This window comes from Anabrus simplex, chromosome 12 (genome assembly GCF_040414725.1).
Source record: "Anabrus simplex isolate iqAnaSimp1 chromosome 12, ASM4041472v1, whole genome shotgun sequence".
NCBI lineage: Eukaryota > Metazoa > Arthropoda > Insecta > Orthoptera > Tettigoniidae > Anabrus > Anabrus simplex.
The window spans coordinates 67,232,575-67,256,330 of record NC_090276.1 but is presented as its reverse complement, the minus strand read 5'-3'; the positions used below and the strand labels follow the sequence as shown (position 1 = coordinate 67,256,330).

Below are 23,756 nucleotides of genomic sequence, written 5' to 3'. Positions count from 1 at the left end.
GGGTAGAAGGCACTTTCGGGGTTCTGATAGTTCAGATCGCTAATATTTATGCAAAATATCATTGCAGAACCGTTGTGTGGGTAGAAGACGCTTTAGGGCTTCTGATAATTCAGATCGCTAATATTTATGCAAATCTCATTGCAGAACAACCGTCGTGCGGGTGGAAGATACTTTAGGGGTTCTGATAGTTCAGGTCGATAATATTTATGCAAATCTCTTTGCAGAACAACCGTCGTGCGGGTAGAAGATACTTTAGGGGTTCTGATAGTTCAGGTCGATAATATTTATGCAAATCTCTTTGCAGAACAACCGTCTTGCGGGTAGAAGATACTTTAGGTGTTCTGATAGTTCAGGTCGATAATATTTATGCAAATCTCATTGCAGAAAAACCGTCGTGCGGGTAGAAGATACTTTAGGGGTTCTGATAGTTCAGGTCGATAATATTTATGCAAATCTCTTTGCAGAACCGTTGCACGCGTAGAAGGCACTTGTGGGGTTCTGATAGTTCAGATTACTAATATGTATGCAAATCTCTTTGCAGAACAACCGTCGTGCGGGTAGAAGCCACTTTAGGGGTTCTGATAGTTCAGGTCGATAATATTTATGCAAATCTCATTGCAGAACAACCGTCGTGCGGGTAGAAGGCACGTTCGGGGTTCTGATAGTTCAGATCGCTAATATGTATGCAAATTTCATTGCAGAACCGTTGTGTGGGTAAAAGACACTTGCGCTTGTTTTATGAATACGCTTGCATTTAACTTATTCGCGTCTAAAAATCACTTCCCTAAATATATTAATTTATTGTACACACACACTTGGATGGCCGGAAGGCATGATTCAATTTACAGGTAATTTTGAGGTACAGAGCATGCACAAATCAGTACCCAGAACTGCCAGCTCTGCCAATAATAACAGTAGTAAACCGGCTGGGTATCGAGTCGAACTGAGCTTGGATAAGAGTTAGGAGTATATCATTGCGCGCGGCTTCAACCCTATGCCAGAGTTCATTAATCGCAACGGCTGCCGAATTATGCCCTGTCAGTCTGTCGGCAACCCGTGACCGGATGTTCTCAGTGGATTGTAGATCTGGAAAACGTGCTGTCCTGAGTAACATTCAAACACCTTCTATGTCGAGGAAGGTCAGAGGACAGCACGGGCACCATGCGATAGTGCATTGTCCTGTTGAAGGTCAGCCCCGCAGAGGCCTCGAATATAGGGCACAGCCAAAGGCCTTAACATATTCAAAAATATGACGGTGGCTGTCCAAATTTCAGGTTTTGCGAACAAGAGGTTACCGGGATGTGTACACAATAGCATCCCCATACCCTCACTCTAGGTATTAGTCCTGTATGACATTGACGAATGCAAGCTGCTAATGTTCGTTATTCTCGCTGCCTCCACACATGGGTACGTCCATAATGATTCTGTAGGCAGAACTGGGATTCATCTAATAAGAAGTCGTGAGGCGACTTCTGTGTCTATAGTCGTCCTTCAGCGCACAACTGTAGGCGCAGCCGTCTCTGTTGCGGCATCAGGGGAAGTCGCAACAATGGTCACCGTACCGACGTTGCTACATTTGCTATCCTGGAAACGAGCCAGGTTCCTGACGAAGGGTACGTGACAGGGCTGTACAATCCAGCAAAACCGCGCGCACAAAATGTCTGGCCGGAGGCAGCTGACATTCTGGATGACCCTCAATATTCGCAGGACCCCAACCAACGTGAGCTGCAATATCACTCAACGATAAACCGCGGTCACGGTACGGCACGCACAATCCGGCCACCGTCGAATTCAGGCACGTGCTGGAAAGCATTCCTCTTTCTCACACTCACGAACTTGACACAAACAACCAACGTTCGAATACGACTTCCGACTGAGAAACCCAATATGTCTTCTTTGTAGACTCCATATAGCGTTAATCCTACCTGGTTTGTGCGCATGCGCTGAAATGCTAATTGCTGGCATGTACTAGCATGTTCTATCTTCCTTGAAAATTTGACGTTTATTGCATTCCACCTTCGTCAGGTGTGATGTATGAATAAATGAGCGAGTAGTGCCCATGAAGGACAAAGGCCTACCTCGAGAATGGTAGCTCTGTTCGATTCATCTCCAGTGGTGATCTAGTCACGTAAGATGGTTGTGTATATCATGTTTAGTCTTTAATCTCAACATTTTGCCTTCCGTCGAGTGAGATATTTAATCCACATTTCTATATTAAGTACATATTTCAACACTTATCACTAAAATTATGTAAGTTTTCTGTCTATAAATCAATTTCATAACTCTTATTTTACCGCATTTCACATTTATCCTTTTACTTGAAATACCATCCTTCCATCCCCTTCCAATCAGTTCTGGATCGCGCTGTCCTGGTCCAGTGTGGTCCTAGCAGCCGCTCTTAGTCTGCTGCGGCTTTTCTTGCCTGTTTAGAGATCTCCCTTGGTTGTCCTCTGTGCCCATCTGTCCTGGTGTAGTCTTGCTACGTGTCCTACACCATTCTACTTTGCATTTGTTGCCTGTTGCGCGAAGTTCTGTGAAGGCGTTATTTCTTGGAGTCTTTGTTTGGAAATCTGTCTCTCAGTGATAAGACCACTATTTCCCTTCGACGTACTTAGATACTCTCCTTTGACTGTTAAGTAACAAGTCTGACAGGCACAAATCAATACGGAAATGATGCATGAGTCAAGTGCTTGCAGTCTGAGTTTCCTGTAATATGGTCCAACAAAAATAATATTTATTTATTTATTTATTTATCGGAAAGAGCTCACCCCTCAGTCATCAGCACTAAGGATGGTTTTCCTTGGTTTCCCATTTTCACACCAGGCAAATGCTGGAGCTGTACCTTAATTAAGGCCACGGCCGATTCCTCCCCACTCCTAGGCCTTTCGTATCCCATCGTCCCCATAGGACTTATCTGTACCGGTCCGACGTAAAGAAAGTTGTAAAATATATCCTAGACCTTTCTTATCCTTCAGTCGCCAAAACCTTCGATGTTTTAGCTTGACTAGCAAGAAAGTGTTACAGATCGTGAAGTTGCTCTCCATTTCATTACTTTCCTGAGGATTTTGCTGTCGCTCACAGTTGTGTAACTTATTTTTTACTCTATCTGTGAATCCAGTTCTTTACTCATATCATTTATATACGTAGTAGAGTCATTAAGTTCGTGAACTGGCCGCAGGATGGTGCTGTGATAGTGTAACCTGCTCCTGCCATAACCCTTTGATCTACGTTCAACAAGCTTCTCGAAACATCGTCGCATCTACGTCTCCATATACTCTGCAATATCTACATTTCTACCGGATTATATGCTTTCTACTGTTATTATTATCTATGTATTAATGGTTTAATCATATTTGGTACTCACCCGTCTCTTCCTTACCGTGTCTCACTACATACTGACTGCCATTCTGTGTTTACATTCTACGGTCTACGTCATCTGCTACGTCACCCAAAACTTCTCGAAGTTACTGAGCTTCCTTTCTTGGCGTATATATACTGCACTGCCGTGCACGTCTCACCAGCCTGGCATCGAATTCTATTCAGTGTGTGTGTGTGTGTCGAGGGGGCCACCACTGTCCTTGTGCAGCTTACTGTATTCATGCGCAAGTCTTTTCCGTCCAACAGGAAACACCGTATCGTCGGGACACTGGGTGAGCTAACATTTCACTTCTAATTCTGCAAAGACTAAATTCGCCCTTTCAGGCACTTGTCTGTTTATTCATTCTGCTTATTGAAGGCCGTATTCTGTGCCTAATCTGTTTCGATGTTCTCTGGACTTAAAATTTTCACGTCATAAAGTGAAGATGAAAATCTTTAATTTGGACTAAGAGAGACTATCGTCGATATGATATGATATGTTCAAATCTTTTAAATAGCACAGTAGCCGGCGAAAGAACTCTCTCTAGGTATTGCGCAGCCGGATTCCTGTTTTTCTTTTATCCTTGTTATTTTTTAGCTTCCTCCTTTCCCTCCCGTCTCTCCTTCGCCTGCATTCTTAAAGTTTTGTAAAACACCCTGGAGATGTTCGTTTTTTTTAATTGTAGCCAATAATTATGGTTGTCATGCCAGAATGTTGCTTTATGAAAAGTTTATCCTTGTTATCCTAAAAGGGAATGTTATGAGTCTACGGTATGTGTAAATCGTTCAAAGTTTGTGAGAAGATTTTGGGTAGTAGTTTTCTTCCTTTGGTTTGATTGTTTAGCAATCTGTGGTCTTTAATGAAAGTGAGAAAACGCATTACTGGACTTCATCTACAGTATATTGTCTCTTGAATTTTTTCAAATCCCATGTTAATCGGTGTATGTAATTTAACAAGGTCAATTGTCTAATATATTTCATTATCCGAATTGTCGAAAGATGGTTCCTTGTTCATTTCTGATGTCTACCACGGAAAAACTCTCCTATCCCAGTGTTGCTTCCTATCACTCTGCTTGTTACTGTTTATTTTACGCAGAATCTTGGACTCATCAAACTTGTTAGGAGAGTTGGTGACATATTCTCGCCATTGCTTTGGAATCACCTTGTTTTTCAAACAGCGCCGATACGAATATACTATGCCAAAATAATTTATGTTGCACTACTGCGTTACAATAGTTCTCCGTCAGACACAGCAAGATGAATTTACCTGTTCAGTATAAGCAGAAGTATGGTCTCCGTTGTGAAGGGTAGTTGAACGTTCGCGGTGAAACTTGAGAATGTCGTAGTTCGAACAACGGGCAAATTTCAAGTTCTGACAAAAATTAGGCAAATCTGCTAGAAAAAAGTTTGAGATGATGTAGTTGAAATCACCCGAAACACCACGACGGGAACACGTCGCGAAATGCTAGGTCAAAATACAATGTGATCCTTGAAATAGCACCAGTCCACGTAAATATTGACTGTGGTACACTGGTGTATACTGTGTTGCCTACATTGTTGGCGCCAGTCCACGAACGTATTGACTGAAGTACATGAGAGTTGCTGTGTTGCCTACACCGTAGGCTCTATTACACGAACTTTTGTCTGTAGTAGTATAAGAAAACATGAAGGTACTACGATATGCCTTGAGGAATTCTCGTCTTAATGATTAGAAGCTTTAATACTTAACTCGCTATAATTCTCTGAGTTCTATTTTCTAGAAATACAGCCATCCATTCAGGAAGAGCTTCCTTACGCTATCTGGAACACAATTTTAACTACTATACATCACACTGCTCTTTAGGGAGACACTGTGCGTCAAGATGTAGGTTTTCACTTCAAAGAAAACCCTGCCCATGGTCGTCACCTCGCTTTCTCCGTCTTTAAAGCCCTGTACTACCTAAAAAGTAGGTTTCCAAAATACAGAAGTAGTGTGGTATATTGAGGTTTTACTTCTAATGTAAAATGTGACTGTTGGGAAGTGCAAATCCAGAGCAATCGCATGAGTGCCCTGTGAGGAGTCTCAAATGCAATTAGAGCAGAAGAATTGTGGAAAAGAGAAATCTGATTAAAAATTTACGGGATAATGAAGATAAAGAGCAAGAACGATAAAAATCTTGACTACCGGACCAACACCTCTGGTGATAACGACCATCGCTTTGGAGGATCCAACTTACGGCTTCAAAGGAAACCTGGTTCTAGAAAACCGAGGAAGCTCTGACAATTATTGACTTCACATTCTTAGCCAACAATCGCAAGGAATGAAATCATATATTGCACTTTGCCTGGAGTTCTCTGCCATATTCAGCAGTGAACTGAACACATAACTTGTTTCTGCTGTACGTCAGCAGTCACAGATAATGTAAAAAATATTTTACACCCCATGGGTAAATCCTGAACACTTTTTCTCTCTAGCATGAATGGGAAAAATACCATTGCATTTATAAATATAAATCTTAAGACAATTGGATTTTTGACGTAATTTTATTCATAACTCTCCATGACATCGTATAGTGATGGAGGAGGTTCCTGGGTTTGTTGAAAGATACTCGGTCCCATCGATTTCTTCAGTCTAACAAACAATTGTTCTTCCTCGCTCTTTTCACCTTGATCAGGCCACTCTAAGTAGGTCCTCGTGTCCATCAGGAACTGAAGATGCCGAGGGAGCTTTTCTCGGACCAATTTGCCCAATTGGATTAGGATCAAGAAATGTTCGTCTTCGTTGAACATCTTGTGATTGGCCATCTCAAGTTCCCAGTTGCACCACTGGAAACAAAATATGGAACATATATAGGAAACAAAATATTGATTTACACATTTATTTTTCTGACGTATTAAGTCGGGTTACACAACAGCTGATAGCTTCACTGCCTGAACATAATCTCCCTTTAACTGAACACACTTTTGTCTTTTGTATGTCAGCCTCGCAATATTTTAGGAGTAGAAAAAAATATAACGGATGATTATGAGTTTGGTATCACAATGTCTTAGGTTTGTGTAAATGATTGTATAGAAAGTATTCATAACAATTATTTCGCATGATATATTTGTTGTTTGTCATTTGCAATACTAAAGAGAGGAAAAAAAGCACTAGGAGTTATTTTCTGATCCCTGTACCACTAAAGTGTGGAGCGCACTATGAGTTTGTTTCGGGAAACTTTTACTTTATATTCAATTATTTCGGAATTTCGTGAGAGTTGTGCCTTACAATTAGAACAGGTAAAATTTATCGCTATGACATGCACGTATTTTGAAAATTGAAAATTGATTAAGTCCGTGGAGTCATGATGAAAAGGTTTCCTTGTTAGCCAGAAAAAGAGGTAACATCTTTCTCTAATTTTCATTTTGTAGACAGGTTTACTTTTGAATGGAATTACGACCAAGTAAGGAACGCAGTTGCAAAAACTCAGAGCCTTCATTGTTTGTTAATTTCGAATATGCAGAGGTTTCGAAGAATGCTTGTCGAAATGCTTTTAGTTTAATGTACCGTAGAATGAGATGAGTTCGGGCAGTCCAGAAATACTTTGAATATCATCTTATAAAGGACACACACATTGTTTGAAATGTGATTCTTTATATTATTAGGTAGATTTGATGGTAGCATTAACAATTTTCGTATACCAGGTCGCCCGCCAGCGCCACTTTCGAGTGTCCTGCATGCACTAGTGATGAGTGGGATGCCTAATAACTGATTTCCACATTGGTATTTCTGCCTGCAGGTTAGATACGTTGGAATAAGGAGAGATAACAACCAGACGACCGTTCGGTGCAAGTTCCTCAGCACTACCCGTCATATGCGCTCCCTAGTGTTTGTAAGCCTCGTTTTTCGAACGCTCAGAAGTAGGCTGGTGTTTGGTACAGTTTCTGTCACATATCGAGAATGGCTGGTGTGTTCTACAATGATGATACATCGACATCATTTTAATTTAAGGAGAACCTGATCGGAATGCAGCCGAAGTTCGCAGACAGTATGCGCACGAGTTTACATATAGCCGCCTGGCTTCTATACATGTATTTCACCGAACAAAGATGCAATTAGGAGCTTACGATTCGTTCCAGGGACGTACCACATACAAGCAAATATATATATATTTTTTGCTAGTGGCTTTACGTCGCACCGACACAGATATGTCTTATGGCGACGATGGGACAGGAAATGGCTAGGAGAGGGAAGGAACCGGCCGTGGCCTTTATTAAGGTACAGCCCCACCATTTGCCTGGTGTGAAAATGGGAAACCACGGAAAACCATTTTTAGGGCTGCCGATAGTGGGGTTCGAACCCACTATCTCCCGTATACTGGATATTGGCCGCACTTAAGCGGCTGAAGCTATCGAGCAAATTTTTGGTAGTGTGTATGTAAGTATATACATTAATGAGTTATTACACTTCATTGTGATAATCTTTGACGTATTTTTAAATGCACCCTTTCAAAGGACATGATATTTGTTTCACATCCAAAATACAACACGTTGTAGCGCCCCTTTGTAAACCAGTGATTAGGCAACCCATTCATCATTAGTGCAAGCTGGTCACCTACAAGTAGAAAGTGCGGGGCTCGGGGGCAAACTGATATGAACAAGAGCAAATTTTCTAGAAGTCATCTAACTTCTGGGTTAACCTACGACACGTACAAGAATTATTCTATTGTCCGAAGTACCGTATCTGTAAACATGCTTAAGATCTCCCTATCATTTACGTCTGTACCTTCAAAATAATTTCCATATTATGACTGATTTGAAAACTTACCTTGCTCTGAATGAAATATTGAGACAGGACGATTACCGTCTTGCGACTATGCTGAATGGATCCCACGATGTTCTCGACAATATGAGAACCCAAAGGGAAGTCCCGTTCATGAAGGCACAGTGTATAGCGCTCCTCGCCTTTTTCTAGGAATGGGGCTAGACGAGTGAGAACGAACCTTCTGTCATGCGAACTGAAAAATAAGAAAATAAAACAGTAATTAGTTTTCAACATGGTTACGGTTTTGGACTGGGGTCTATCTGAAATTAACACTATCGTAACCATAGCAACGATTGTTCGTCTATGTACACTCGGTCAGTAGCGGCATCTTCTCACTGTGCGCTTTCTTCATGTAACTAACAGCCTGAGAGAATCTCGTATCAAGTGAACCACGTTCTGCTCGTCACTGCAGAATTAAAATCCTTGAAGAGGCCGAGAAACGAATCTGGTTTTTTTTCTAGTTTCTTTAGGTCGCACCGGCACAGATAGGCCTTATAGCGACGATGGGACAGGGAAGGGCTAGGAGTGGGAAGGAAGTGGCCGTGGCCTTAATTAAGGTGCAGTCCCGGCATTTGCCTGGTGTGAAAATAGGAAACCACGGGAAACCATCTTCAGGTCTGCCGACAGTGGGATTCGAACCTACTATCTCCCGAATACTGGATACCGACCGCACTTAAGCGACTGCAGCCATCGAGCTCGGTAGAAACGAATCTAGGGCCATGGAATAAGAGACAGGCACGCTACCGCTATACCACACGGCTCTCAAATTATTAGATTAGTATAATACCTTTGAGGCCTACAATGTCTTCCATTTCCTCACATATCATGAGCCTTAACACCCTTTCGCGGATACAGCCATCCTTTTTCGATTTATCGGACCACTTTATCTCCTCTGTAAGCGAGGTTCAAGGTTGCATTACCTATACCCCTTTACATCGTAAAAGGCTACTAAGAGGGGAAGAACTACAGAATATGTACTCTATTTCCCTTTTTCGGAGCCCTAAATTATATCCCCATACTACGAAAAATATAAAATAAAGCAGTTTCCTCAATTTTCTCGAAAGTTGAAGGGCTAAAGGGCCCAGAAATACTTCAAATGATGGGTCTTCGGTAGCCCTGTCAAGCTAAAAATAAATCGAAAATTTCTTTCGGCCTAAATGCAGTTTCAGAAAAACAGATTTAAATCGCTTGTTTCTTTATTCGTTTTCTTTTCGATTCAAATCTAATAAATTTTACTTATTTACATAATTATTTCCGTAATGTGTTGTTTGGTTCACTACCATCATTCGTTTTCAGATTTTTTCAAAAATGTCCACCGAATGTAGTTGTAAGCCCTTAAGTGAATCTCTGCATTTACTCACATTAGCGATAGTAATGGTAGAATAAGGCAAACGATGATTAAGAAATTGATTGCAATTTTTAGGAATAAATAAAGAATATATTCCCATAATTTATTATATTTTATTTACCTAAAATTCGTAGCTCATATTCCTACGATGTTATCAACATTGAGTTGCTTGGCTGAAGGGCTAGAATTGTGGATTTTTATTTAATTTATGATTTATGGTTACCATATGAGACAGTAAAATCGTTTTAAATACTGGCTTTCCTAACCGGATTCACGATATAAAAGCTGCAAATTTTCCGAAGTTCCTCGCCTTATAACATAACACACATCCTGACAACTTATTTTGTTCAGACATCAAAATTGTATGCCACAGGGTCACGACGTAAATAATTAAAGTACTATTAATCTAACCCAGAGGCAGGTTGAGTGGCTTAGACGGTGGGGTGCTGGCCTTCTGAGCCCAACTTGGCAGGTTCAATCCTGGCTCAGTATTTGAAGGTGCTCAAATATGTCGGCCTAGTGCACGTTGATTTAGTAGAACGTAAAATAACTGCCACGGGACTAAATTTCGGCACCTCGGTGACTCAGAAAAATGTAGAAATCTAGTTAGTGGGGCGTATAAACCAATAATATTATTAGAAGATGGAAATGTGCTGATGAAATGAACTGCGGCAACACAGAATAAAGCGTATTACCTCTACAGAAGGAATTTATAAAATATGTTACTGAAGTTGCTTTGACTGTGATGATGCTCTATATGGCATGATATTTGTTATTACATGAAGAGGGCTCTGGCCTAGGCTAACACCGGGTTTTGATGAGGTTATTCCTGCTTTCTTGGCCTTGTGTATAGCGGAAGCAACACTTCGGTGCTATTCAGAGTCCTTTGGGTGATAAGAGTGTGCGCATATAGATCCACTAACCATTACAGTACTTACGCAGATTAGGGCTAGGTAAAGTTTTTAAATTTTATACAGAATCTCACCTAGGCCTTGCCTACACACACGTACGTGCTTTCTTCGAACACCAGGCCGGAATTCTACTCTAAAACCTTTGAGCTGACCTTGCCATGATTACGGCCGATAGTTTCTTTATACAATTCCTACATCTCACAAACGGATGGAGTTGGGTGCTTACAACGTGGTTTTCGCATTCTTCGCGTCGTGGGGCATAAAATGAGCCTTTACTCGTCTTTGTACAAAAAAATAGCTTATACTCTAATTAGCCAAACGGCCTAAATCTATGGAATGGAGAGGCATGTCCAAATTTATTGTGGACAATGTTATCCGCACGCTTCTGACAGGTAAGGATGAGAGATTTGGTTCATATTGGTACAAATGTATAGATTTGTATAAGGATCAAACATCCAGACATTCTGCTTTAGATATAGATTCAATGCGGAAAACATAGAGTACTATGAGTACATTCACTTTTAAGCGACTATACAACGTCCCAAGCTACAACTGATTAGTTATTGACAAGCTTTTGCTATCGATGGGGATATACAGGGTGGTTAAATGTACATCTCGTAACGCCAGAGTTAAATTTCTCGGATAAAGAGAAGGAAAACATTGCATATTAACATGAGTCCGAAAATACATACTTTCGGAGATATCAAACTACGATGTGTGTTGTTGCGGGCTAGCCTGATGTACTAATGTACATACCTAACAAGAAGTGCTTGTGCTCGTCTTTGCATGGAGTTACGAACACACTCAAATATGTCTTGTGTTTTACGTATTGTTTGAATGGACCTTACAATTCTACCTTGAAACGTTGCTTCATTCTCCATTGTAGTCGAGCATCCTGCAAAGTCTTTGCGTAACACCCCACAGAGAATTGCAACGGGCTAAGATCAGGTGATCATGGAGGCCAAGAACGTACGCATTTTCGGACCCGTGTTTAAATATACGTTTTCCTTCTCTATATATCTTCTAGCTAGACATAAATGGTATCCGCAACATGCAAAATCATTGGTGGAACAGGCGAGCCACAGTCAAGATTGGATGAACAAGACCTTGAGACATAAGAATAAAAAAAGGACTACGACAAGGTTGGATACTTTTACCACTCCTGTTCAACTGCTACGCCGATCATGTCATCAAAAACGTCTTGCATGTTACTGATCTAGATGTGAAAGCAAATTGAGTCGTCATAAAAATATGCAGATTACACCTTAATTATATACGACAGCGTTGAATTATCGGTGGATTATATGTGGTCTAAAACTCAATACCATACAAACCAAGTTCATAGTATTTAGCAGAAAAACCATTTCATTAAATAATCAGAACATTGGACGAATAAGTCAGTTAACATACCTTGGGAGCACCAAAACTGGTGGACCCTGAGAAGGAGATCAAACGCCATACTGTAATTTCCAGATCATCCTTCCAAAAGATGAGATCATAATCCAAACCTGAAAGTAAGTCGAAAGCTCTTTAGATGTTACACCTGGCCAACACTGCTTTATGGAGTAGAGAAATGGCCTGTCAAAGCTTTTCCTCCTTGAACACGTTTCAGGCCTTTGAAACGTGATTACAAAGAAGAATGATGGACAGTGTTTATTACCAAATAATGAAGTGTTAGGAGAACTAGAACTGAGCATGAGTTGGCAAACATCATCAAATCCAGGTAAACAACTTATTTAGGTCGTGTTCTATGAGGTAGAAAGTACGGGCTTCTACACCTAATATTACAAAGAAAGTGGAGCTGGCAGAACACCGATGCCATGGCTCCAAAACATGAAAGACTGGACTTGCATCAACAACACTGAACAACTCTTCAAGTTAGCTGTAGAAAGGGTTGCTTCTTTCAGGGTGATCGCCAACAACTAGGGACGGGATATTGCACTTGAAGAAGAGAAGGAGAAAATAATAATAATAATAGTAAGAAGAAGAAGAAAACGTTAATGGGGAATCAAAACCTGAACCTACACCACGTAATTTTCAAAAACATTTTATAAGAATATTGGCGAATCGACGGAGATTGGAAATATTCACAAGAGTCAGAAAAACATTCTCTCCAAACCTTAACATTGCTCGCTTCTAACACTCAATCAACACCCACGTGGCGTGTTCTACACCCAAGGAATCAACGGCCATCAGTTCACACAAAACCCATATATATTTTATAAAAATTGTTTGCAGAGTTTCGCGAAACTTGTATTACTGTATAGCCACACTCAGTACATACCTGTAACAAATGAAGGCATCGAAGGCGTATTTGCCGTAAGCCGTCTGGGAGAAATTTCTTGACCTCTTCCTGATTTTGTATAGATGCATAATGTAGGTGAGTGGGGATCGAAAATGATAAATGATCGCACCTGTTGAAGCCACCACCATGAACAAAAATCCAACAGGAATTGCCAAAGAAATCCACCAATTTTGTCTCTTAGTGATGCATGGACTTTCGTCAAATTGCACTGCAACAATTGGGTAACCCTTATTGTTTATTGGGGATGAACAAAGCAGAGGATTATTAGTTCCCAAGTTGGTTACATTCGTCGAGGATTCATTAAGCCACTTCTGAAAGGGAATCATGCGGCAGTCAACACAGTCGAATTCGTTGCCACCCAGATCGAGTTGCTGCAGACCTGATACGGATTGAATCATAACTTCGGAAAAGCCGATGATATTATTCCTTGAAAGGTCCACATTTTTCACCCACATATTATTGAATCCTAATTGATTGTGTGAAGATTCCAGAGTAGATAACTTCTCAATGGAAAACACATATTTATCTTTCCATTTTTCAATTTTGTTTCTGGAAATGTTGAGAAACTTTACAGTTGTTGAAGTGGCACCGAGATTCTCTATATAGGACAATGAATTCTGCGATAAATTCAGAATCTCTAGTGAACAGCCGTGGATTTTCGGCCAGTTACTTATATTATTTTGAGAAGCTTGCAATACAGTCAAATGTTGTAAATGGATGAAGGTATCTTCTTCCAAATACGTCAAAGAATTACGGGAAAGGTCTAATTCTTGTAACTCGGGAAAGTTGATATCTTCCTTCTTCAAACTGGCAATTCGACATTTTCTTAAGTAAAGTTTCTTGAGTCTCGGAAAAACTGGCAATTTCCTCGATAATGAATATAACCAGTTACCACTGAAGTCTAAAGTTTCGATAAATTTCAAAGTTGACAGAATTTCAGTTGATATTGTGAAGTCGCAATTCCTGGTGGTTTTGGAAATCCGCAGTGTGCGCAGACGAGGAAGTCTTCGTAGGACGGGAGGCGTTTCGTCCAGTAAACTTTCTACGATAATCAAAGTCTTCATTTCAGGTGTGCCGATAAAGCTATCTGAAATGAATAAAGCAATATTAGTATGCAAATTGTTACATGTACTTAACGCAAGTTAAACATCAAATATACTCTGATTAATTTCTATCACTCCTGTATTTCCTTTTCAAATGGATAGGAGAGTTCAAACGCCAAAGATTGATGATGAAATTATACATATGAGTCTGTGCAGTATTTGAAACAGTGATCGTGAACAAGTGCTTGAAGAACTCCATTAAAGTAACAAAAAATGTTATCATATAATGTGGTGAATAACAGGACAGAAAAGGAAGTCCAAAACATTGCTATTTCTACGGAAAACGTATGTTAATCTTGTCTAGGGATCGGCTTTTAAGACAGTGATAGGTCAGAATGCAAACTAATTTGCCTAGTGGGAAGCATCGGCAAGCCCGTAGTTCCGACGTGTACCTAGAGTAACATAAATTCTAGGAGTTCTAATAAGCCATACCCCTAACGCCTATGCAAACCTCATAGCAGGATCGTTGTGGGGGTGGAGTATACTTGTTACCCGCCTCTGTAAGATTGCATTCTAACCTATTTCTGCCTAAAAATCCTGACTCTAGACATGACACAACCAATTCGGAAATAAAACCAAATTAAAATCTGTATAACAATTCACAGGTCCAGCCCTTCAGACAAGCAACATCCTGGGGATACGAATTTTAGGTAAATGAAATATAATTAATATATTCTCTATTCATTTATACAAATACATTCCTTTCCTTATTCATCATTATCCGGTCAAATAGATTAGCAATTTGCCTTTGTCTGCCACTACGAGTGCTAATGTAAGTCAATGCAGAGTTTCACTCAAGGCCTTATAAATACGTTCGGTATGTAAATAAGTTAATTTTTCTAGGATCTGAATCAAATAAAATATAGGTAAAGAAACAAGCGATTTTAGGCTGTATTTCTGGAACTGCATTTAGGCCGAAAGTGATTTTTGAAATTTGTTTTCATAGTTTGATAGAGCTATCCAGGAGTTACAATTTGGAACCTTTACGAGCCTTTCAGCCTTTCATATTTCGGCACAATTGAGGAAATATCTTAATATTGCGTTCTTCGCAGTATGGGGGACCCGTACATTTTCTAACTTTCGAAATGGCATCACGTTTCGTGAAATTTTACACACATTTTCTCAGAGAAGTCTGTCAAATGACAAAATATGTTACGTTTCAGAATATAGAGTTGAAGCTGATTATATAATCATATAATTATATAATGTCAGCTAGTTCATTGCGTATTTATAATTACTCACAAACGCTCCACTCCAACGTGTGCCGGATAATAAAGAGTGACACTCCATCAGCCTTATAAATATAATCTCTACTCTTTTGGTATTACTTACGGCAAGAAGCCGAACATTCTCTGCCCAGAACTATCATCTCTTATTATCCATTTTACGCTTATCTTACTTTCCCTTTCTTCTTCTAGAAGTGCCATACCCCAATGGACGTTGGCGGTCTGTCTGGTCCAGACTTCCCTACTAACAGCTGCTCTAAATAAGCCAGCTGATGAACAATTGGCCCACTCGTGCAGGTTTCCCAGTCACGGAACGTGGAGCCGCAAGTGCTTCTTCATCCTTTTATTTTTACTTGAAATGCACACCCGCTAAATGGCCTAAATATACCCGCCAGAGGGAGACGTTTCCCTGCAGCGTAAGAAATGGAAACTTTCGTACATACAGGGTGGGTCAGTTTAATATATCATAGCAAATATCTCGAAAACTACACATAGGATCAAAACAAATGGATAATAAGTTGTTTGAGCAGGGGACATCCAATGATATCAAACTCCACCCGCTACCCACACCTCCTGGGGGTGGGGGAGCGGGGAGAAAGAAATCTTAAATAGGAACCCCCATTTTTTATTGGAGATTTGGATTCCCCAGAAACATTTACCCCAATTTGACGTATGATAAAAGTCATTTTGACTGACAGATGGCGCTGTACTCGACAAAAATTAAATTGATTAAAAATAATCAAAAAATGGTATATTACGATAAACACACATGATATCAGAAAAATAAAAGTAAATGTAAACGATATTTACAAAATTGATATCCTGGGTACCGTTATTCACCGACGCACCCAATCCCCACTTATGGGAGTTGAAATTATTTTAAAAATCTTAATGGGAAACGATTTTTTTAAAATAAAATCTTGGTTTTCCAGTACCGGGGTGGAGTTTGATATTATTGGATGTCCCCTGCTGAAACAAACAACTTTTATAACCCACTTTTTGATCCGATGTGTAGTTTTCGAGATAGTTGTTAACGTCTACGACTAAAGTAATGAAAAATCTTTGAATCTGAAATTTAGAGATCGGATGTAATTAGTAATGTATTTAAGGTAGTGACAGAAAAATTAATTGTATCAAAAACATGCATGCATCAAATAATTTGGATTACAAGAAATGATTGCTCTCTTCCCATTTTTCGGAGATGCCGAGGTGGCGGAATTTTGTTCCGAAGAAGTTATTCTACTTTCCGCTAAATATACTGACAGGAGGTTGACGAATGTGCGCACCTTCAAATACCACCGGACAGAGCCAGGAGGGAACCTAGCAAGTTTGAATCAGAAAGCCAGCGATTCAGCCGTCTGGGCTACTCAGCCGGGCTAAAAGAATAAGAAGCATAATAAGATGTGTGATAGAATATTGTATACATAAGACTTACCTTCATGGAAGGATGAGATGTCATTCCCGTCGAGTATTAACGTGGTAAGAAAAGGCATATCCCTGATGAGGATTGTATCATTACCGTCAACTTCTTTACTCCACATGTTCGTGACGTTCAACAACCGCAGACTGGTATTCTGCAGAGCCTCCAGCCACGCTATATTTATACCACCATATCCACCTATGATAGTTAGTCCCTGAAACCATCCCAGCTCTATTCCATAGAATGGGGAGTAGAAGTTCCAGAACTTCTCCCACGTCGGTTCACCTTGTCTGTCGAAAATCTGCAGTTGAAGGATATCACTCAACATGCTGATGTTGCACGATCTGAAAGCGAAATATAGGATATCTGATGCACGTTGAATTGAGAAATCCACAAGAAATAGGTAAGACTTTTATATGAACCAGGTGGCCTGCAAGTGCCGTACTTTCTACTTGGAAGTGTCCCGCATGCGCTAATGATGATTGGGAAGCCTAATACCTGATTTCACAGGGGTTTTGCTGCCTGCAGGTTATTTATATCAGAATACAAAAAGATAACCGTACGGCAGCTCGCTGCTTGTTTCTCAGTGCTACCAGTCTAATGCGTGACTTTGCGTCAGTAGGACTTGTTTTCGAAAATCCAGCACTAGGGTATTTGATACAGTGGCAATACAGTTGCTGTCAACTTAAGGCTGGGGGCCCATATCGTTCCATTAGCCGACAGATGTGGACTTGTCGAAATTCAGGAATATTATAGATAAGGTTAAAAACTGGTATATGTACTGAGCGGCCAAAAGTCATGGGAATCGGTGTCCCATTAGGAAATGTGCCGTATGACCCCGGAGCGTTGCGGGTTGCTGCGGCGCAGCTGACCAGTCTTTCACAGACACCAGTATCGTAAAGATGGCAACACCTCGCGAGTTAACCGGCTTTGAACGTGGAGTGATCATTGGTCAGCAGTATCGAGGGTGGATCTTCAGTATCGCAGAGACAATGCTACCACCCGCGTAAACCACCGCACGGGAAGACCACAGGTGCTTAACGTACGGACTTTACGTGGCCTCCGCAGAGCCATACTGGAACCTCGACGAGCTACTGTGAGTGAGATCACTGCCCAGTTGAAAGTTGGGAGTCAAGAACGCATTCCTACCTGGACTGTAAGGAGGCAAGTACACCGCACAGTTGTCACCAGCAGACGAAAAACTCATGTTCCTTTGCTGACACCACGACACAGAGCTCAACGACGTTCATGGGTCCACGAACCTTGGCAATGGACCATGAAACAGTGGTGGCGTGTGGTATTATCCCATGAATCCCGGTTCCAGTTGTATCGAGCTGATGGGCGCGTGACAGTGTGGCGTATGCCCCATGAAGCTATTGATCCTGAGTGTCAACAAGGCAGGATGTGTCTCAGTTCTGGTCTGGGAGGAGTTCACTTGGTCGCAATGAGGTCCCATTGTCCATTGTCTGGCTGCCGGGAGTGCTGACAGGTGCAAGTTATGTGGACGTTTCTTCAGACCATCTGCATCCCTTTCTGGCATACCGCTGTGTGGTGGCACGCAGGTGGTTGGAGGAGCACTCCGGTGAAATTACGACCATGGATTGGCCCTCAAAATCCCCCGATCTTAATCCAATGTAGCTTTTATTGGATTCTGTCGATGCTGATGTACGCTGCATGAACAATTGTGGGTAGCAGTGCAAGACGCGTGAGTCCAGGATTCCAACACCTTGTAGAGTCGGAGGAGCAAGTCGTCATTAACGTCGCATTCATTGTCTTCCCATGACTTTTGGCCATTCAGTGTATATCACTAAATATACTATCCACTTACAGGCAAGTTACAATGAAGCTGTACCGGGCGAGTTGGCCGTGCGGTTAGGGACGCGCAGCTGTGAGCTTGCATCCGGGAGATAGTGGATTCGAACCCCACTGTCAGCAGCCCTGAAGATAGTTTTCCATGGTTTCCCATTTTCACACCAAGCAAATGATGGGGCTGTACCTTAATTAAGACCACGCCCGCTTCCTTCCCACTCCTAGGCCTTTCCTATCCCATCGTCGCCATAAGACCTATCTGTGTCGGTGCGACGTAAAACATAGCAAAATTTACAATGAAACTGTTCTAACGTAAGGTAGTCAATATTTGAGATAAGCACTACAAAAACTGAATTACCAAAAATGTGTCCGTAGTTTATGAAAAGTACAATAAATTTTATATATTTTTCATTTCTAATCTTACCAAACATGTTCCCGATGTGAATTACTTAAGGTCATTTATGAAGAACATTTTCTTGGTAGTCTTTTTAACATAGTATTTATGTTAAACGCTTTATTGCTCGTTTGTGACCCATTATCATGTCCCTCACTGCCTTCATAGCCTTTAATATTGCCTCCTTATCCTACTGCTTGCGTTTTCCCATCTGAAAATAATAACAAACTTCACAAATAACACAGAAAATGAAGGGGGGACGAAATTACGAACACTCACTGACTTATGATAATAACTCACGCCAACCACCTCACTGTAGCGATTACACGCTATAAACCACACCAATGACTGAAATCCAATCCAGTATTTCATACACATATCAGTGATCACTGTGGGAAGAACAGGCTCTTAATTCGAACGGTGCTCTGACTCAGTTCAGCATGAAAAATTAATCCTCCTTGTACATGGAAACTAAACGTGGTGGATACAACCGTCATAAGACAACGGGCTAAGGCTTAAGTGAAACTATGCATTGACTCGTATTAGCGCTCGTATTCGTATAAAAAGGCATTATGTTAATTTACTCGACCGGATAACAATGATTAAGAAAATTATTGTCGTGTTTAGGAATAAGTAAAGAATGTATATTATCATATTTTATTAGATTTCATTTTCGTAAAAATCGTAGCTCATATCCCCAGGATGATTTCAACATTGAGTTGCCTACCTGAAGGACAAACAGGGGTGCTAGTGGTGTCTTACCCCACAGTAGTCTTTCCTGATGGTAAATCATACTTGTATCAAGTTTGGTTGAGAACTCTGCTGGAACATTCACACATTCATCCGTAATTTCCGGTATTATTGACATTTTCTTTTCATCCATTCTAACGTCCATTCCAGCTGCGGATGAACATCGACTTACACGGCATCCAGAGTGTCACATTTCGTCTTAGCGTCCCCGAAAACTATGGATTCGATGCTATTATCGGTCGTTTTCGATCATTTTTACATTTCACCCCTCCCATAGTGGTTCTAGGGGTACTGTACCATACTTGTAGCAAGATTGGTTGAAAGCTAGGCTGGAATATACTGACATACATCCATAATCTCGGTAATGTTTGGACATTTCCTTCACATCTCCTATGCGGATGGGGGCTGCTTTTTTAGTATTTGCTCTACGTCGCACCAACACAGATAAGGCTCATGGCGATGATGGGACAGGAAATTCCTAGGAGTGGGGAGGAAGCGGCCATGGCCTTAAATATGGTGTAGTCCAAGCATTTGCCTGGTGTAAAAATGGGAAACCACGGAAAAATATTTTCAGGTTTCGAACCCACTATCTTCCGGATAAAAGGTCACAGTTGCGCACCTCTAACAGCACGGCCAACTCACCTGGTGAATTTTACTTAAATGGCATCCAGAGTGCCACTGTTCATGTCACAGACCTAAAAAACTGTGGATTCGACACTCTTTTCGATTATTTTTATATGCCATTCTCTATCCACTCCCACCCCTGGCTTATCCCCCGCCCCGCAGTGTTTGTATCCAGACAGTAAGTCATAAGTGTACCAAGTTAGGTTATATTTCCTCCAATGGTCTAGGAGGAGATGTGGAAAGGTACCTCATAAAACATGGCGGCGTGTTCCTATCGTCCCATATATAGCCACGGCCATAAAACTCCTAGGATGAAGGCTACTTAAAACATGGCGGCGTGTTCCCATCCTCCCATATATAGCCACGGTCATGAAACTCCTAGCAAGAAAGCCATTTCTTATAACTTGGCGGCGTGTTCCCATCCTCCCACGGTCATGAAACTCCTAGCAAGAAAGCAACTTCTTAAAACATGGCGGCGTGTTCCCATCCTCCCATATATAGCCACGGTCATGAAACTCCTAACAAGAAAGCTATTTCTTAAAACATGGCGGCGTGTTCCCATCCTCCCATATATAGCCACGGTCATGAAACTCCTAGCAAGAAAGCTATTTCTTATAACATGGCGGCGTGTTCCCATCCTCCCATATATAGCCACGGTCATGAAACTCCTAGCAAGAAAACTACTTCCTATAACATGGCGGCGTGTTCCCATCCTCCCATATATAGTCACGGTCATGAACCTCCTAGCAAGAAAGCTAATTTTTTTAAACATGGCGGAGTGCTCCTATTCTCATATATACAGCATTTCGTACCGGGCTGTCGTAATACAGAGTAAGTCGCTGTCACCTAGCGACAATCTGTCGATCAAGGTCAATTCAAATCTTGGTGCGGCTTTGTAATTAATTTAAATTACATAAAATTACTAATCGTTCAAACCACTTCCTAAACCCTCTCAAGAGCATTAAGAACAAACCAGTGAATCCGTTCTGCTCCGCGGCATTCATTAAAATTAGATATTCCTGTCGTAGTCATATTGTGTTATGCGCGCCGTCTGTTTGGAAAAATTCTATTCATGTACACGATTATTTATCGTGTAGTTCTTCATGTAAAGCTTGGCACACCGAGCTCGATAACTGCAGTCACTTAAGTGCGGCCAGTATCCAGTATTCGAGAGATAGTTGGTTCGAACCCAATTGTCGGCAGCCCTGAAGATGATTTTCCGTGGTTTCCCATTTTTAATGGAGCTGTATCTGAATAAAGGCCACGGCCTCTTTATTCCCACTCCTAACCTTCCCCATGCCACCGTCACCACAAGACCCATCTGTGTCGGCGCGACGTCAAGAAAATGGCAAAAATGCTTGTTACTGTGTCGCAGGAGGTAATGGTACTTTTAATCGCAGTTTTATATAGAACTGTAGTCTTGAGAGCTCGTAGTGTAGCTATGTTTTTCCTCCCATGCGTGTTCCCAGATGATGTGTTGGGCGTATGTCATGATGGACTCACAAGGGGGGCATTCCCTACTCGTCACCACGGATTTCGCTCAAATTTATGGAACATGTAGGGCTTGGCTAGAAATGAAAGTACCCGAAGTGGGAATTGCAGATGGCCAAGCGTATAGAAAAAAAATGTTGACGCGGCTCTCGCACCGTATAAGCCACTTACGTTAGTGCGCACGCCGAGCAGTAGTTGGCGTAGCGGTAAGAGGTCGGGCTGGTAATGCGAAGGTCGTGGGCTCGACTCCCTGTGTGGAGAATGTTTTTCTCAATTTTTATATTATTCATTTATTTTAATTTATTTATATGCAAAAGGCCTATACGACGTCGTTCTTTTAATGAGCGCACACTTGTAGAAAATTAGAGTTGCGAACTTTCCCGACGTGTTCAAACAGACATTCTTCTTTTTTCTCCTTTATTGGCTATCTCCCCTCCTTGGGGAATGTGCCATAAACGTGAATAGTCGTTTCGCTGTAAGATTAGCCTTCACGTGACAAGTGAAGTTTGCTTCTGGCGGCTGTACACAAACAATAGATTGTTGGCGCAGGTAGAAAAGTCTGACAATGAAATCCTAATTTTTTTTACCTTTTCTATGCTTTTTGGGTGTAAATAAATAAATAAAATGAATTATTCACCTCTTTGCTTAATTGGAAAATGAATAATATAAAAGTTGACAGAAAAAAATAGTCTCCACATAGGGAGTCGAACCTACGACCATCGAATTAACAGTCCGACTTCTTACCGCTACGCTAACTATTGCTTGGCGTGCGCGCTAAGATAAGTAGCGTATACGGTGCGAGAGCCACGTCAACATTTTTATTTTTATTTTTATTTTCTATACGCTTAGCCAACAGCCGTAGCCGTGTTGAAACACCGGATTCCGTGAGATCTCCGAAGTTAAGCAACATTGGGCGTGGTCAGGAGTTGGATGGGTTGCCACGCGCTGTTGGTGGGGGGTAAGGGAATGGAGGAGCGGAAAGGAACTGGCCACCCTACCGCACGTAAACTCCGGCTCAGGAACACCTCTGCGGAGGTTCGGACCTGCCTTCGGGCAGAATAACCCTTACCTTATCTATACGCTTGGCCATGTGGAGTTCCCACTTCGGGTACTTTCATTTCTAGCCAAGCCCAGCATGTTCTATACATTTGAGCGAAATCAGTGGTGACGAGTAGGGAATGCGCCCTTGTCAGTTTGTACATAGACTTTTTCTCATGCAAGTTATTAACAACGCTCTGCCATCTGTTGAATATAATTGGAAGTTGGGAAATGTTAGAGGATCAAAGAGTATCTAGCAGAGAATAGTATTCTTTTGCGATCAGAGGAAGTTATCAGGTGGTAATCAAACATGGCCGCATGCAATGACACCACTAAGGATGAAATTCATATGTATCAGAATATAAGTGTTAGTCGCTTAGCAACCTGCAAAGTACAGACTGTATTGCGGGTCAGGGAAAGCCTTCGCCTGCAAATTATTGGAGTGATCCTTTAATGATTTGATGTTATGATTATTCGAAGTTGGCTCAACTTACAGACCCATCAATGTCTCATGATTCACCGGCAGGTGATTCCAGAGAAAATAAAATAAATATGAAACAAATTGGTCCAGTAGAACGGACGGAAGGATTTCCCAAATCCGTTTTTAGTAAACGCTTGTAATATATAGACTGTGACATTTTCACCGAAGTTGGTCCAGTAGTCTTTGAGTCCATTCGAGTAGAACAAACAAATATTGATTTTTATGCATTAAGATTATTTAATTGTATCTGAACACTTACCCGTCAGTTTCCCATTCATGTCGATCAGCTTTCAGAACACCAACATTCACAGAAGAATTGAAATTCGCACTGTACGTCATTATCATGGCCGCTTGGGGATTTTCATAACTTGTCTGCACAGAAGTGAATTTTTCCAATCCCATACAGGTGGAGAACATATTCCTGTCAATTCCAGCAATTTGTGGCACCTCTTCAGTCAGGATCTTAAATCTGGCATCTATTAGGTAACCAGAAAAACCTGCGCAGAATGAAAACACGTTACCCTTCAATACAACAAGTGTTCTCCTACACAACAATAATATTTTTTTTAAATGTTTTAGCTCCTTAGGCTTTTCAATCGTGAAATTACCAGCGTTTCGCCCCAATGTAGCAGTAGGCTCATTTGGATTGCTACACCTTTCCAGGACGCTGGCGCTAGGGCAAGTCTCTTATGTAGGACAATGCAGTGACGGTGCAA

At 41.2% G+C, this 23,756-nt stretch overlaps 1 protein-coding gene across 2 annotated transcripts; it reads right to left on the bottom strand.

Moving 5' to 3' along the window:
• Window positions 1–5,861: 5,861 nt before the first annotated feature.
• On the bottom strand, window positions 5,862–23,708 carry LOC136884393 (toll-like receptor 2 type-2). 2 transcript variants are annotated; one of them, XM_067156531.2, is made up of 5 exons: window positions 23,300–23,708; window positions 16,469–16,797; window positions 12,684–13,791; window positions 8,180–8,333; window positions 5,862–6,162 (listed from the first exon to the last, which is right to left on the bottom strand). In XM_067156531.2, the coding sequence occupies exons 1-5, from the start codon at window positions 23,455–23,457 to the stop codon at window positions 5,881–5,883; spliced, it is 2,031 nt and encodes a 676-aa protein (XP_067012632.2). In that variant the 5' UTR covers window positions 23,458–23,708; the 3' UTR covers window positions 5,862–5,880. The 2 variants fall into 2 exon arrangements, with proteins under 2 accessions (XP_067012632.2, XP_067012631.2); XM_067156530.2 differs by having other exon boundaries at window positions 8,144–8,333; window positions 23,300–23,701.
• Window positions 23,709–23,756: the final 48 nt, after the last annotated feature.